General features: G+C 54.6%; 1 protein-coding gene across 12 annotated transcripts in view; it reads right to left on the bottom strand.

Moving 5' to 3' along the window:
- Positions 1–6: 6 nt before the first annotated feature.
- NCOR2 (nuclear receptor corepressor 2) overlaps positions 7–16,181 on the bottom strand; it is a 116,649-nt gene continuing 100,474 nt past the window's right edge. For 4 of the 12 annotated variants that reach the window (XM_031555959.1, XM_010720057.2, XM_010720059.2 and 1 more), the window contains exons 30-46: positions 15,694–15,971; positions 14,396–14,759; positions 12,233–12,460; positions 11,824–12,069; positions 11,567–11,716; positions 10,995–11,129; positions 10,728–10,890; positions 9,792–10,225; positions 8,322–8,465; positions 8,070–8,218; positions 7,549–7,742; positions 6,156–6,305; positions 5,204–5,349; positions 4,021–4,074; positions 1,929–2,156; positions 422–601; positions 7–339 (exon numbers count right to left, since the gene is read on the bottom strand). In XM_031555959.1, the coding sequence (XP_031411819.1) occupies positions 164–339; positions 422–601; positions 1,929–2,156; positions 4,021–4,074; positions 5,204–5,349; positions 6,156–6,305; positions 7,549–7,742; positions 8,070–8,218; positions 8,322–8,465; positions 9,792–10,225; positions 10,728–10,890; positions 10,995–11,129; positions 11,567–11,716; positions 11,824–12,069; positions 12,233–12,460; positions 14,396–14,759; positions 15,694–15,971 (3,419 nt within the window). In that variant the 3' untranslated portion in view covers positions 7–163. The remainder of the gene's footprint in view (positions 340–421; positions 602–1,928; positions 2,157–4,020; positions 4,075–5,203; positions 5,350–6,155; positions 6,306–7,548; positions 7,743–8,069; positions 8,219–8,321; positions 8,466–9,791; positions 10,226–10,727; positions 10,891–10,994; positions 11,130–11,566; positions 11,717–11,823; positions 12,070–12,232; positions 12,461–14,395; positions 14,760–15,693; positions 15,972–16,181) is intronic. The other 8 variants (XM_010720058.2, XM_010720063.2, XM_010720065.2 and 5 more) reach the window with 4 other exon arrangements.

Here is a 16,181-nt window from a genome sequence, read left to right as displayed (position 1 = left end):
CAAACTGGCCGGTTGGGAGAGGAAGGAAAAGAAAGAAAAATTAAAAAACAAAAGAAAGCTCTGCTCCTGCATCTTTGCTCATGAGAGCCAGCGGGGCCGGGCCCCGGGCACCTCGCTCCCCGCGCCTTCGGTTTGGTCGCCATCTCCCTGCCCCTGGCTCGCCTCATTCACTGTCCGAAAGGGTCTCATACTGGGAGCAGAGCAGGGGCTTGGGCTCCTCGTCCCAGGCGTGGTGCTGCCCGCCAGGCGTTCCTTGTGGCAGCGGCACAGCCGGGGCTGCCGTCACCACCCCGCTGGGGAGCCGCATGGTGAGCGGGTTGTAAGGGAACGGCGTCGAGCCTGTGTGGAGCAGAGAGCAGAGGGTCAGTGCTGTGGGACCAGTGGGATCCCTCAGGGACATGTCCCCCTCCCCATGCTATACCCGCGGATGATGGCCGGTCCTCCCAGACACGGTTGGTGAGGGGCGTCCTCCGGTTGCAGTCCCCCTCTGAGTGCACCGAGGAGACGGATGGCGGCCGCTCGCCAGAGGACAGGCCGGGCGCTGGTGACTTGGCCTTGCGGCTGTTGGGTCTGGCGGCGATCTTTGGCTTCCCCCCTCCTGCTGCAAAGAGAAGTGCCTGCTCATCAGCCGGCCCTGCTAAGATGTAGCCGTGATGGATTTTGGGGGGAAATTGGGCACAGAGTGTGTGCACCCCTCTGCGCTTCCCCAGCCCCGCGTGCTGTTTGAAGCCTGCAAGGTGCTGGTGGCAGGAGGCAAGCTTGCCCTGCACGGGGCAATGGGAGCTCCAGGGACCCCATAGCTACACGGGGCTGTAGTCCCTCATTTCTGTGGTTTTTAATCCATCCTTACAGCACAATCTCTGGCCATGTTTCAGCCAGATTTTAAAGGTTTAAGAGACAGAACATTCTGCGCTGGGAATGTTAGCCCAGCTAAGCAGGACAGAGCTCCCAGAAGGGGACAGATGGGCTCCTGTCCCATCCCACCTGCCCTGGGCAGACCTCAGCGGGCACAGGGAAGCATGGGTGGCAGAAGCTGCTGGGCTCATGCAGCAGCCAGAGAGCATGCCTGCAGCAAGCTGTGGAGCGCTGGCTGCCAGCTGGGCAGGGCACAGCATCGCATGCCCCCACACATTGCTGGGCTGGAGACTGCCCCAGCACCCATCAAGCTGTCTGTGTGTGGGGCACAAATGCACACCTCAAACCAACTGGGACTCTCTTCCCAAGCTGAGGGTGTGCAGAACAGACACTGAGCAAACCCTCCAAGGCACTAAAACTCAGTGTGCCCCAGTCCTGTTCTCAGATGGCATCCCCTATCTGTCCCTCCTGGCTCTGTACGTGAGTCCTCTCTCTTGCTCCAGGCACTGCCCATCTCAGCACTGACACCCTGAGCCTGGGGAGAGAATCATGGCACTGCCCTGTGTCCCCTGCACCTGCCCATGGCTTGGAGCAGCTCTGGAGCCCAGCTCTGGGAGGGCAGTGCAGGATCTGAGCACTCCCTCCTGCTGTGTGGGCATGGGATGGGGTTTTATGAACAGTTTGGGGTGGCTCTAAATAAAGATTTATCGCTTTCGTCTTTTGGGTGTTGGTTTTCCCACCCCATAAACCTCCTTTATGTGATTAAAACAAAAAAAAAAAGAAAAAAAAGAAAAAAGGAAGGTAATTAAAAAAAAAAAAAACAATGGGAAATGGGGAAAGGAGCACGGTCAGTGGTTTAGAGAAAGCATCAGCACCTTCCGAGACTATTAAATGAACATCAAACAAGACTGGGATTAATCAGCGGATTCACAAAGCTTGAAGCTGGGGTGGGGAGAAAAGAAAACCAAAATGAACAAAAATGGGGGGGCAAAACAAATCCACCCACAAAAGGGGAAATAGAAATGCTGAGAATTAATAACACAGAGAGAGTGAAGGTGGAGAGGGCTGCAGACCTGGCAAGGAGCGCACGTCCTCGTTTCGTCCATCAGCAGGAGTTATGGGCATAGCAGCGGGCAGGCTTGCACTGGCATTCAGAGAGTTAAAAGCATTGGCACTGAGAGGTGAGCGCTCTTCCCACTGCTCGTCATATTTACCCATTAGGGCTTTCCTAATTATTGCCTCCAACCCCATGTTGGTACTGGAATTCTCTTGGACCGACTGGCTCCTACAACTGATTAGCCCTGGGAGATACGGGAGGGGAGGAAAGAGGGGACGGGAGGTGGGGGGGAGCCAAATGAGAAGAAAGATGGGGGGACGGGAAAAGGGGAGAAAGGAGACAAGGGAGGAGGGAAGAAACAAACAGTCAGCACATTCTCGCAAAGCAACAAATGTTGTCATCTTCTTCTGTAAAGCTCTGCAACGCGTGTTGGCCCCCCTCCTCCTCCTCCTCCTCCTCCTCCTCCTCCTCCTCTTTCTCCTCCTCCTCCCCACTCCATCCCGCCCCAGGGCCTGGCAGGGGAAGGGGCTGAGATGGGGCTGAGGGCTCAGAGGAAGCGGGGAAGGGTCTATGCTGAGCCCTGGGGTGCAGCAGGAGGGGGCTGCGCTCCCACCTGGCTCAGTGCCTGACTGTGGGGAGTCCGCACAGATGCACGTACGGATGCAATATGGTTGTGCGAAGAAACTGGAGGCTGGGGCTTCCCAAGGAGGGAGAGACAGGGGAGGAAGAGGGGGCACTTAGAAAAAAATCGTAAAATCTGGATTGGAAAGAACTGCCCAGATTTGGCATCAGCATAGGGGGTGGGAGAAGGGCACGCAGCCTGCAGGGCAGGGCAGGTCCTTCAGTCCCTCATCGCCCCAACCCTCCCCATGGGGACCCCCGGGCTTGGCCACAGCTGCGGGACAGGCTGCAGAGGCAAGGTGTATGTCCGAGTGGCAGTGAGTGTCAGAAGCCATGCAGTTATAGTGCAGCGCAGGGACCAGAGGGCACTAGGCTCAGCCACGCGACCGTCATTCCCAACGCAGTGGTTACAGGGAACAAGCAAGGGCAAAATACAGACACAAGAACAGCAGGCCGGCATTGGAACCCCCTGACAGCCCCCAGCTCACCCCGTCCCAGGGGTTCATATCCCTGGAAAGGAGCAGAGTGCCCCCATTGCCCACTCCAGGCCCCCAGCTCCCTATGCTTATGAGCAGCTGGAACCAGGCGATGCCCTTGGGACATCAGGCTTCACCCCACAAATTCTGCCTGCCACAGACATCCCGCAATGCACTGCCCTCCTGCACCACAATCCGTGCCCACAGCCCTGGGCTCGGGACCTGGCACTGAGGCAGAGCAGCACAGAAGTGTGCATGGCACTCCCTGCTCCTTCCTTTGGTGGGGGAAATTTGGTCATTCCTCCTCATAATTAAACAGTACAACCTAGAGGCATCCTCCACTGGTGGAGGTGTTAATCATTTATTAAGTACTATTTAATACTTCTCAGTGGGGATTCCTTTGAGAAAGGAATTCCTTTGCTGGCAGGGCTGGATCTCCATGGGGATGGGAGCAGGTACACAGCACCTATGGGATGTGCCTCCTGCCCAGCAGTACATCACAGCTTTGGGAGAGCATGGCTGTACCACAGCACTGCAGCAAGGGGCCCTATCTCCTCGAGGTGCTGCTGGGGGAGTGCAGCCACCTCTGCCTTTGGGTAGGTGAGACAGTGAGGGCCGAGTGCTGCCAACCAAAGGACTCTCCTGTTGGCATTCTGTCCCCACACAGACCTCTCTGCAGCTCTGCCAGAAGCTGGTGGCAGAGGTTTCATGCCATCTTCCTCCCTCAGGTTGACCTGTCCCACGTCTGGGAAGCCCCCACTGTTCCTGCACTGCCCTTCAGCTCTGCACAGCTCTGACTCTCTCTCATCCTCTGCGAAGTTCTCAGAGGAGTCACACTGCACGCAACAGCAGGGAGCGACGGAGGGCAGTGAGGCTGCAGCCTCAGCAATGCCACACTTGGCATTATTGCAGAAGGAAAAACGGAGATGCTCCAATCACCCTATCTTCCTGCTCTGGACAGCTGTGAGCTTGGTATGGAATGAGGCACAATACAGACATAGTGTGAGTTACCTGCTCCAGTAATCGCTGGCATATTGAAAATCTCTGTTCCAGGCTGCCCAACATCTGGGGAGAAACAAAGAAGCTCTTGAGTACAGAGCAGTGCTGTTCTGGAGCCATGGAGTTGGGAGAGCTCGTGTTCCACAGCAGCGCCCAGGCTGACAGCAGCCCTCAGCCCCGGGGCAGCTCTGCTAAAGGCCAGCAGCCACGTCTTGGGCAATGGCAGAGAAGCAGATCCCAGGGCGATGCCTTCACACCCAGCGCTGCAATCCCTCCCTCCAGCCCTTTGGATTGAGAGCTCTATGAAGTTAAACCCTCTCCCGCCTATGGGATTCCCACAGGCTCCAGTCCTCCATACCCAGGGAGCAGGTCTGGGCAGCGGGGAAGGCAAGGAGGAGGAGAAGAAACGTTACATCAATATTTTCCCTCTTAGCTGAGCTATTTGACTTGGATAATGCTTTCCTTAGAATAACAGAAATTCTCATCAAATAAAAGGTGTTTCCTATTTCTGTATATTTTCTCTTGATAAGGAAAAGTGTGGAAGGTCATGGGGTTCAGCTACACATCCCCAAAGGGGCATAACAATACTGTTGGCTCATGGTAACATCATCCAGGAGACAGACAGCTCAGTTGCTTTTATCCAATGCAGCTGTTGTAAGATGGATTCAAATTGAATTAGTACTGACTGTATAATGCAGGGCTAAATTAAATTATGATCCTATCTACCCTATTAGTGGTTAATGAATGAATGGGCTGGATTTTTAATATAAGCCAGCCTGGTTAGTTTTACAGAGTTATACCAATATTGACGTAAGGATTAAAGTAACGTTTGGGAGAGATGCATCTCAAGGAGGAAGGATTCAGCTTGGCTGGCCATTCATTAAAATATCAACTGTTTGTAAGTCTCCTCCATGCTCAGCTCATTATTTTCTTCCTTTTGAGGTTATCTGGTGCTGCCACAGGGTGGGATTGACAGCCCCACAGCATGGAGATGCGCAGCTGGGAAGGCTCCCATCACTTCCCCAGATGCCCTGAAAAGCATTCGGAGCTTGCACTTCCCAAGAAACCACGACATGATGCAGAGACCTGGCTGGGAGCTCGCAGCCTGCAACACAACAGCACTCTTCCCCAAAGCTTCATTTGTCCTCAAGGCTTTTCCCCTTGTGCCCCAAAATAAAGATCCCCATGTCCTTACTGTACTCCGTCTCATTTTTGTTGGTTGTACTGAGCTTCTTGATGATCTCCTGTTTTTTGGACTTCACCATGGCAGAGTTGCTCTCTGTCAGCTTACTGAAGAAAGCTGGAGGCTGCGTGTTGTTTCCTGGGGACTTGGACCCCATCCTGCAAAGCAAAAAAGCCATCAGAAACCTCTGCGACATCCAGGTCATGATGTCCTACCTAGAGCTGCATTCTTCTCTTAGTGCAACTCCTCATCATCAGTCCAGGGCTTCTGAGATATCTGGGATATCCAACCCATCATAGAACCATTAGAGTTGGAAAGGACCCCCGAAGGTTGTCTGGTCCCACTCCTGCAGTGCACAGGGATGCTGACAGCTCCATCAGTGCTCAGAGACCTTGGGTGTCTCAGGGATGGAGCACCACCATCTCTCCGGGCACTCTGTGCAGTACCTCACTGCCCTTATTGTAAAAAACTTGCTCCTCATATCTGAAAATCCCTTTTTCCTTATATCCTTCCATGATGACACGGGATGTGACGTTGGGCTTCTGTCTGCAAGAAAAAATCTATGCCCTAATTCTTCCCACCTTTCAATAAATGAGCCCATTCAAGTCCTTCAGACCTAAAAATTAGTTCCCCAAGAACAGATCTGTTGCTCAGCCAAACATTCAGGGAGTCAGTTTCTACAGAAAGATGCTTCAGGTGAGACTGAAGAGGGCCCCTGGGATGCAGCAGCAGAAGGGATGGGAACACAGCCAGGCTGCAGTGCTGAGCAGCATGCAGGAGCGTGGCCATATCCTAGGAGGAGCAGTGCAGAGGCCAGCTCCGTGGATGGGTTGAGGGAGCCAGCTGGCCCCGCTGTACGATTATCAAAGCTGCAAATAGGAGAGCTTCCAGCTCAGCAGGGATGGGGCCCAGGGATGGGGTTGTGCTCTGGGTGGAGGTGAGCGTGGGGATGGCTGCGCAGTACCTCTGGTCCAGCTGCTCGCCCTCACGGTACAGGATCGGGTACGTGGCGCTCTTGGCGTGCTCCGCTTCTCCCACGCCGTCTGGTGGAGACACGGGCTCGATACAGTTGTCCGACCCGCCGCCGGCCGAGGCTTTGCTCTGCTCCGGGGACCTGAGGATGGCGACGGGGAGATGCGATCGGTGCACTGCAACACGCTCAGTCTCCGTGTGGGGTGATGGGGAAGGACTGAAATAGCTTGCAATACAGCAGGAATGAAGCCAAGCTCCCCACCCTCGCGGGCTCATGGCACCGTTTAACACAAGCCCTCGGAGCAGTGCCGTTTGGGCGCTTTTCCGAATCGCAGGCGTTTGCTGAGCAGCACTGAGTGGAGATGCGGCCCAGATTCCAGGCAGCACGCCAGGCAGCAATGCCCCCAGCATCCCAGGAGACGCGAGGGAGCAGCGCTGGAGCTCAGCCCCAGCATCTGTCCACTCCTGTGTTTGCAGGGACGCAATTCCTCCGGAGGGTGGGACATCAATGCTCTGGGGACACGGCTTGTGGTTCTCTACTATATTTGCTAATGCACAGGAGGGCAGCACCCACCATCTCCATCCACTTCACTGCAAGGTCATGGTGGGCCCGTGTGGGACGGATGGGGGGACGCAGCCCTCCAACTGCAGCCCGGGAGGCGGCTGGGGTTGAGCCCAGAAGGAATTCCTCATAGGCAGTTCTGGGAATTTACATTTTTGTTCTGTGTTTTTTTTTTTCTCTATTTTTTTTCATCTCTGGCTGGCCAGGGCTGGGCTGTCTCTCCTGACTTTACAAATCCAACCCTAAGACCATGCAGAGCTGAGGGAAATAATGGCATTTACTAACAAGGAACTGTAAGTTTCGAGACCTCTGCTTCCTGGACATACCTGGATTTCACTGAACTCTGATGCTGGGGTGGGAGGACAGACACCATCCCCACATTTCCCACTTTTTCCAACTCAATTATACTTTCTAGTGCTATCTGCATGATTTGGCAGAAATAACAAAAGAAATAACAGTGCTGCCTGAAGCAACAAGAATCGCTAGGAACAATGAAGGTAAAATTTACTCTGAACCAGTGGAAAGTATGTTTCCTTGCGGGCTTTTTTGGAACCATTTCTGGTCTGAAAGGTCACTGCTCAGTGCCAGAGACTGAGGACTGAGACAGCAAAAGAAGCAGTGGGCACAAACTGAAATGAGTGAAACTCTATCTGAACACAAAACACTTTTTTGACCATGAGGGTGTTAGAACATTGGGACAGTATGCCCAGGGAGGTTCTGAAGTCTCCATCAACGGAGATATTCAAAACCCAACCAACCAGGCCACGGTTACTGCTTGGCAGAACCTGTCTGTGTCTGTTGCGAATCAACTCTCTGAGCTCACCTTTTGCCTCCTTCGTTCTGTGGGGAGATCCTGGAAGCCACTGCATGCTCTTGCTGCTGCAGGTATGCCTCGCTGGGGGTGCGGCGCAGGTCCAGTACGGGGCACGCAGCCCCAGGGAAGGAGTACACTGGGGTCTGGATGTGGGAATTGAGCTGCTGAGGGTGATGGCGTGTGTAGTCCTGGGTGATGACCTCCTAGAAGAAGAAATTCTTGGGTCAGAAGAAGAGTTGGGTTTTATTTCTTACTTCACAGGAGTCAGCTAAAGATTAGCAGGAGGAAATCAGGCTGGTAAGGCCTTGCAGGGATGTAACTCCTGTGTCCTGTCAGCAATAGCTCTTGTGACGAGCTAGGTTGGGACACAAGGACCTGCGATGAATGCATCCAATGCACTTTGCTCTCTCTGGCTCTACACCAAGTCTTTAGCATCACTCCCAGGCCCTCCCCACCAGATATATTTCACATAAGCTCTAGACGTGGCCCTTCCCTCCTCCCTCCAGAGGAAAGAAAACCAGGTTAATTACACTGATGTGCTGGGCCAGTGTGACCACCCGCTGGTTCATGCCCTTGACGCTTTGGCTGGACTGCAGGGGCTGGCACTGGGGCTGCGGGCCGTCAGGCTGCCGGAGGTGCTGCAGGTGGGCTGCTTCAGGGCCTGAGGCCTTCAGAGAGGCTGGAGAAGGCACAAAGAGCAGAGCTGAAGTAAGGTGACACTTGTGTCCCGCTTCCTGATGGCTGAACACCATCTCAGCATGGCACCAGGCCCCTGCTCTCACCTTGTTGTTTCTGTCTTGGGTCGTGCTCCCCGTGCCCCTTCTCCATGTCCTGCAGCAGTTTGGCCCCTTTCTCATGGGATAGGCTGGGCGAGCTGACAGGACTCACGGCTTCGATCCGGTCAGGGCTGTATCCGCCATGAAAGCCTGGATAAAGGCGAGAAGGGCATTAAAACTGGGAGTTACTTAGCTGCTCCTAGCACTGCGTAGTCGCTGGTGGGCAGCTGTGCATTCAGCAAAGAGGGAAGAAAGAAGTGGACCGGGTCTGGCTGAAGCCTAGGGTTCAGTGGGGTCTGCGGCCCCATCTCATTCCCGCAGATCTGGACATGCAGCTCACAGTGACAGCAAAAGAGTCAGGACCCAGACTCAACCCCTGCGGGTTTGTCTCATGCTCTTCCCCCTGAGCCCACCTCCTCAAACACACAAATGTTCTTTTTGTCCTCTGTCTGCCTTTTAAACCCTTTGCAGAGACTCAAGGTTCAAAATGTGCTGATTTGCAATGGATCAACATTACTTTTTAAGAGTGAGGAAACTGAGGCAAGATGGGTCAGAATTCCACGGAGTGGGGCTAAGGATCTGGAGAAGGTTTTTGTTTTCCTGTCAGATCAGCGGTTTGGGCAACACTCACAACTTCTGCCCTACAGACCTTCACTCTCCTTGTAATCCATTCCTAGAAACCACCCCTTCCAGGCAGAGCTGGCCAACACTGAGTGGTGCCCAGATGCACCCTGCCCCACTGACACACTGCCCCGGCCCCAGTAGGATGCCTTGGGTTGTCCTCCTCTGGGAAGGCGACATGTGGTGAGCCACCCTCACTGGAACAGCCCTCCTTACGACTTCTATGAGCTACAGCGTGCTGGCAGCCCCCACCTCTCAGGCCCAAGGCTGTAGCAAGGAGACCCAGTCAGAGCCACACTGAGCTGCAGCCTGTGGATACCCCAACGGCATGACATGAGTGAGGATGTGTGTGCTGGGTGGCCAATGGCCACATCATCCTCATATGCTTGCTTTGCCTCTTTGCTCCTTCAATTTATTGCCCCCTGTTTGTTACAGCCTGCCTGGGAATTTCTAATGGTGGGGAAATCAGAATTAGCAAATTGCTGTTGTCTGTAAAAGCAATACCAGGAACTGTGTGACATTTGCAAAACAGAGCTCAGCTGGGAAATGTGGGAGAAGGGAAGATCCCTAAAACACACACAAATAATGACTGCAATAACGTAACAATCGGGGAGGAGAGGGACAAGCATGCTTCGGGAGCTGACAAAGCCAATAACCAAAATGTACAACTAAAAATAAGAAATAATGAAATAAAATTGGTTTCAGGCCACAGCTCTCTGGCCCCTCCCCTCCAGTGGCTTACCATCACTAGTGGAGCTGTTACTCAGCGAGCCTTTTTCTCGCTGCCCCTTATCACCAGAAATTTGGTGTGTGATAATCACATCTATGAGATTGGCCGCTTCGTGGTGGTCTTACCGAGTGCTCGGAGCTCCTGTTCCTGCATGGAAAAGGGTTTACTTTGACTCTTTTCTCTACTGTGCTGCTCGGGGCCCGAGGCTGCGTGCTGCTGGTCCAGAGGGTGGTGGTGCTGCTGGCTTTTCCCCTGTCCTCTGCTATAGTGATGCGAAGAGCTGGGTCCGGAGGAAGGTAAAGGCCTCGACTCCATGGCTTTAATAGGTGAAGGCGACTGTTCGAGGCTAGCCCCGCTGGGCAGCTTTGAGGTGAAGACATTGCTGTCAGTCTGGGCTCGCTCTGCCTTTGATTCCCGTGCCCTTGAGGCCTCTTTCTGCAGGACAGCCGGGTCCAGCATGGCCGCATAGCCATCTGCTGCGCTGATGGAGGAGCGCAGCGTGGAGGCTGAGGGGAAGGCTGCGGAGCGGATCGGCGACGTGGTAGTGGTGGAGGAGGTTCTGCAAGGCAAAAGGTGATGGAGAAAAGGTCAGAGAAAAGCATGGCAAAGGGGAGTGCTTGGCCAAGGACTGGCACTGTCTGGCTGTGATCCTCAGTGGGCTTCGAGCACAGAATCATAGAATGGCTTTAGGTTGGAAGGGACCTTAAAGATCATTGAGCTCCGACCGCCTGCAGTGGGTCACAGAGGTGACACATACTGGAGCAAGTGAGGGAGCTCAGGACGAAGCCTCTGCCAACCAGGTGCCTGCCAGAATAGCTGGCTGTGGGATACCTGATGTGGGCTGGATGGATTCACCAGAGAGAACAGAGCCCATGGGACAAGCCCAGAGACATTCATAACCCCCTGTCCCCATTGCAACTTTCCTATGAGTCCTAGCTGTGCTCCAGCTGGGACAAGGCCAAAACAACCATTCTGCATCTCCAAGGTGCCCACGAGATGCTTAATAATGAGCAACCGCATCCATCCCAAGGCCAGAGGCAGGATGGTGTGTGGGGACGTACCGCAGGACGGAAGGAGTGGGGGTCTCCGAGGAGATGATCTTCATGCTCGTGTTGTGGAGCACGCTGGGGCGCTGCTGGATGGTCTCATGGGTGCGGGGCGAGACGGGAGAGTGCTGGTGGCTGTGAGAGTGCGAGGAGGAACGGCTACTGGACTGCTCTGTACCTGGGGGCAGACAGCCAAGGACTTCAGCCCTTCGTTTTGGAGTCCCGACTCCACCTCCACCCAGCAAGGCCCGAAGGCGTGGTGCCAGCTCCCCCCCAGCCTACCAGGTCTCCAGATAGGCGCGTGCTCCACCGTGGTGGATACTAGGATGGATTTTTCACGTTCCCTCTCACGTTCACGCTCCCGATCTCGTTCCCGCTCTGACGATCCCGACTGTTTGGTCAAGTGCGTGGGACCTCCTGAAACCCAACAGAAAGGCAATGAAAGGGCTGCAAACAGACTCACTCTCCACAGGGAATGCTGCCTGTCCTTCACATTGCTGAGTCTGCAGAGCAGATAAGAGATGGCTCCATACAAGGTCACCTGGACAGGACAGACCGGAGTGACCTGAGTGACAAAGCCCAGGAAAATCACACAGCAGTACTCCTGGTGACATCTCCAGGGTCTGACCTCTCACAAAGCTGTTTGCTAGCTGCCACTTTGGGGAAGGAGGAGGAAAAGCAATGAACCTCCCCACAGCAGAACTGGAGGAGCTGTTGTGAGGAAGTCCTGGTTGCTGGGTAGGAAAGTTTAGGGATCCCTAGTGTTTCCCAGCACGCTGAGCTCATGGCCATGAATTGTTTGAAGGAGTTCCACCCAATCGGTTTCCCCTGAGAAAAGAAACCTGCAGCATTACCTGGGGAGAGTGGGGAGCTGCTGTGCCGGCTGCTGAAGGTCTGGGGGGGGCCGGGAATGTAGGTGATGCGGTCCATGGAGGTGGCAGAGGTGCCAGGGGTGGGGGGCACGAGGACAGGCAGGTGTGGCACTTGGGACAGGTCAATGATTCCTGGAGAGAGAAGCGAGAGGACTGTCAGGGTGACAGCAAGCCACTCTTACTTGGCCCCAGCTCCCAAAACGTGGGAACAGCCCCAAACCATCCTGGATGGGGAGGACCTGCTGCATAGTTGAGGGCGAGCGAGGGCTCACGGGGCGACAAGCCACGCAGCATGTCTGCCCGCTGCGCCATGGCCGTGGCTGCGGCGTTGTGGTGCATCTGCTGCGACGTGATGTAGTCGTTGATGATGGTCTGTCGGTTCTCCATGGCGGCCGTGTCCGTGTACCCCCGGATGAGGTACGGGGGGTAGAGGTGGGGGTACGTGGGGCTCGGAGCCAGATGTCTCGGCAGGTAGTAAGCAGCAGCTGGGAGAGAAAAGGATGGAGAAATGATGCGGTGCTTCCCAAAGAACGGTTTCTGGGAGGTATCACATCTACCACAACTAAACCTAAAGCAGTGCTTTTTCTTGGCATAACCTTAGGTTTTGGAGCACAATTCCAAGACAGCTATCCCCCCTGCCAACGGTACCTGCTTCCAGTTGGATTCCCCTCGGGATGGCAGCAGGGTCAAAAGCCAGTGGGATGTGTCCTCGGTACAAATCAACCCCGCTCACACCACGCAGCAGGTGCTCATAGGGGGAGATGGGGTGGTGGTGGTCGGGCACAGGGGCATGTGGAGACTTGGAGTTGGTGAGCTCTCTCGATGTGGGGGTAATTTTTCTGTCCTGGGACACTGGCTTCCCAGCAGTGATGCTCCCTGCAGCAAGCAGAAGGAAATGAGTCAGAGACCAAGCACTGCAGCCAAGCCATGCCTCTGAGGGGTGCCTTGAGCCAAGTGTGTCCTCAGGGGACGCCCACAGCTCTCCCTGAACTCGAGGGACCTTTCCTCTTTGCTGTGCTGCCATGCCACATTACACCATCAACACCAAGGCAGCCAAGCCCTAGTCGCACGCAGGAGAAGCGTGTCCCAACCCATCTGTGCCTCAGGAGACATGGAGAGGGGCTCCCACCCTTCACTGCCTGCGTCACACGCAGCCTGGACCTCTCCCTTTGGCATCCCAGTCTCTCCTTCTAGCATTCAAACTGTCCCACGAGCACAGGACTGGGACAGGGCACAGGCACCAGGTACAGCACGTTGGGCTTTGCTACGACAGCACTGAATATGGTCCTGAAGGACCCATGCCAGTCCTATGCATGGTTCATGCAGCATCTGCATAGGGAGGGAGGGACAGACAGATGGCCTTATTCTCCAATCCCAAAGGGAGGCCATGTACAGGCAGTTCTTCCAAGTGGGGAGTGGAGCCACAGATGCAAGGAGCAGTAAGACAGGACTTTCCCATTCCTCCACCTCGTGCAACCTGCAAGTTGCAGGCAGCGTTTTGGGGATGTCTGCACCCAGCGATGGAAGTCAGCAGCCCCAGAAACTCCTGGCCACAGTGACGAAACACAGTTCAGAGGGTTCAGGCACTAGTTGCCCTGTCAGCTCTTGCCCAATGCTCACAGTGAGGTTGGAGGAATGTCAGGGCCTTTTCTTGGCTCTCCCAACCTGTGCTGGACATTGGTGGCACTTCTCACCCCACCCGGGACAAGGGTTACCAGTTCAGAGCTGTAACAATAGTGTGGACAGCAACTGACAGAGTCACCCCAAAGCAGCGTGAACACACTTCTCTTGCACTAAATTGCACAGATATGAGCCCAGAACCATTCAGAAAAAGAGCCAGCCCATGCCTTCCCATGAGCCCAATGATGTAGGAATCCGCTTCCCTGCTGGTGTTTTGCAGGAACACTTATTTTCCCCTTGGGATCCCTCCCCACAGCCTGGGTACTGCCTCCCCCGTGCTATCCTCACCATATGTGCAAACCTCATCAGCCACAAAGCAGCTGAAGGCTTTCCCAAAGTGATGGATCTCACGGGAAAAATAGCAGAGCAAAGGGATGAGCTGACCATGGAGACCCCAAATGTGCCCAAAGCCTCATCATTTGGCCATGAGTGATGCTGGAAGACTTTTGGAGAGCTCTGCTATATGCAGCCCAAATTTCAGCTGCATCCTGGCATTGGTTTTTGGCAGATTGTGGTGCCTTGTGCCGCACACCCCCAAATCATAAGACTGTTGGTGTAGGACAAGAATTTGCAGGTGGGAGATGCAAACATCCCCCAAACACTGCCACAAAGCTGGAGGAAAGCAGTGCCCCTAGGCTGCTGCAGTTACCCATAGCTAGCAGGCCTGATAGGCAGTGTCCTATGGAATGGGATCTGCACTGCCTCTCGCCATGCTGTAATACCAGGGATCTTCTGTGCTCTGGTTCTGAATGCATCCCAGCAGATCGCTGCTTGGCTCTATGGGCACAGAGGCCCACTTGTGAGAGGTGAGGTGCAGAGATGACAGATAAACACACCACATTTCCATTTCATTTCACCAGATTGGTGAAAAAGGTGAAAATCATCTCCACCAGAGCACTGCTCTCCTGACCACCTTCAGAAAGAGGAGTGCCCAGGGCCAAGCCTGGTACAAGGAAGACTCTCAGGAGGGCAGCATCCCCCACTCCCATGAGTCAGCCTTGGCTGCAGGCAGGAGTGGGTGCTGGAACAGAACAGGTCAGACAAGCACTTGCTGGGAACAGGTGAGGTCAGCAGTGACTTCCCACGTGCCCTGCTGTAAATCCCAGAACCAAACACAAAGTTGGCAGTTACCTTCATGCTGCCGTGGCGTGGATTCCCTTGTGGAGACTGGAGACCCTCTGTGCAAGTGGCTGCTGAATGCCGTGCTGTGCCCAGCCTGGTGGTCTTCGTAGGCGAGGGCACTCTGATGGGGCTTTCCTGGCTCAGGTACAATCACAGGAGCTCCTCTGGCAATTGAGCCACCCGAGTTGGTCACTGGGCTTGGCCTGTTTTTCAGGCTTTCTTCGTAAGCTCTCTCCAGATTCCTTGGGTCTTGTATGACATCCAGTGAGTGCACAGAGTGAAAAGTCCTCCCAGGACTGCCAATGATGGACCGCACATCGTGCTTTTTGGTACTCGATGAGGAAGAGCCACTGTCGTACTTCAGTGGGGTACCCTGGGGTCACAAGGCACATGGGGTGTCAAAGGGGCATAAAGCAGAATTACAAAATCACTGAGGTTGAAAAAGATCACTAAGATCCCCAAGTCCAACCCCAGCCCTTCCCCTCCATGCCTACTAGCCACGGCCCTCAGTGCCACGTCCCCAAGGTTCCTGACCACCTCCAGGCATGGTGACCCCAGCACTTCCTTGGGCAGCCTGTGCCAGTGCCTGACTGCTCTTTCTGAGAAAAAAGAACTAATATTCAACACCCCACCAAGCTTCAGGGGGACTCATGCTTCCTGCTCCAGTAGGTCAGTACACCAGAGACATCGGTTTAGTTGGCCAAATGGCAAGAGCCATCCGCAAAGCAGAGATAGCAGCACCGTATGGAAACGGGCAGGGTGGAGTGCCCGTTCTGCATGTCTTGTTGTGCTCCAACAAGATGGAGATGAGTCACCACTGAAGGCTGGCTGTGCCCATCACGCCTCTCCTACACATGCCGTGAAATGAGGTAGGACTGCGAGGTGCCATGGGAACCTTGCAAATATTTGCAGCCCAACAGGAGACAGCATGCCACACTTCATCCTAAACACTGACCTTGCTGAATTGACACTTGCCCATACAGGGAGGAGACCGAGGCTGTGCACAAACAGAGTCACAGCTGTTGAGGGCACCATGTTGACTTTGGCCTTGAACATGAGCCAAATGTGTCTGCTCCAGTGTGTGTGGACAGGGCATCGCCTTCTCAGCATGCCAGGGAGCTCGGAGGTACTGCATTTATCCACTGGAGGATGGGAAAGCGGAACCTATACCCAGGCAGAGCCTATCTACTGATTGCTGACCGAGCCCCAGAGCCCCCTCTTCTCCCCTTTTGCTTTGGAAGCAGTCCCCTACAAGCACAGCAGGCTGAGTAGGTCCGAGCCCACCTGCTGCTCGCCCACATGCTCACCTGTGTGATGGAGCCTTCCTTCAGAGGCCTCGTCAGAGAGATGTCTGGTGTCCGCCTCAGCTCCTCTCGAGGGATCTCATGGATTGACCTCCCTGCTTCCTTCACTGTGGCCACCAGGCCTTCGTGGGCTGGCTTCATTTTCAGGGGAGTGAGGCCCTCATGAGACCTGACCTTGTACGCATCAGATAAGTCCCGTGGTGGAGTGTTTTCCCTCTTGAGCTGTTTGGCTTCTCTTCTGAGGTAGTCCTCATGGGCCTCCACGTAGGACCGAGGTATTCCTGCAGCCCCAAGCAGACAAACTGAGGGTGATTCTCAGCCACACACATCAGAATGCTCAGTCCCAGAGGCTTCCAGTTAACACATGTAACTCAAGGACCGCTACTCAACCAAACACATATGCAGCTACATCACTGATGCAACAGGACTCTCCACCACCACTTTCTGGGCTCATTTCGTACCACTTGCAGCCTGCCTTTGTGCCAGTCAAT

This window comes from Meleagris gallopavo, chromosome 17, assembly GCF_000146605.3.
Source record: "Meleagris gallopavo isolate NT-WF06-2002-E0010 breed Aviagen turkey brand Nicholas breeding stock chromosome 17, Turkey_5.1, whole genome shotgun sequence".
In the NCBI taxonomy this organism is placed as follows: domain Eukaryota; kingdom Metazoa; phylum Chordata; class Aves; order Galliformes; family Phasianidae; genus Meleagris; species Meleagris gallopavo.
Note: the sequence above shows the minus strand (reverse complement) of the source record. Positions and strands in the feature narration are given on the sequence as shown.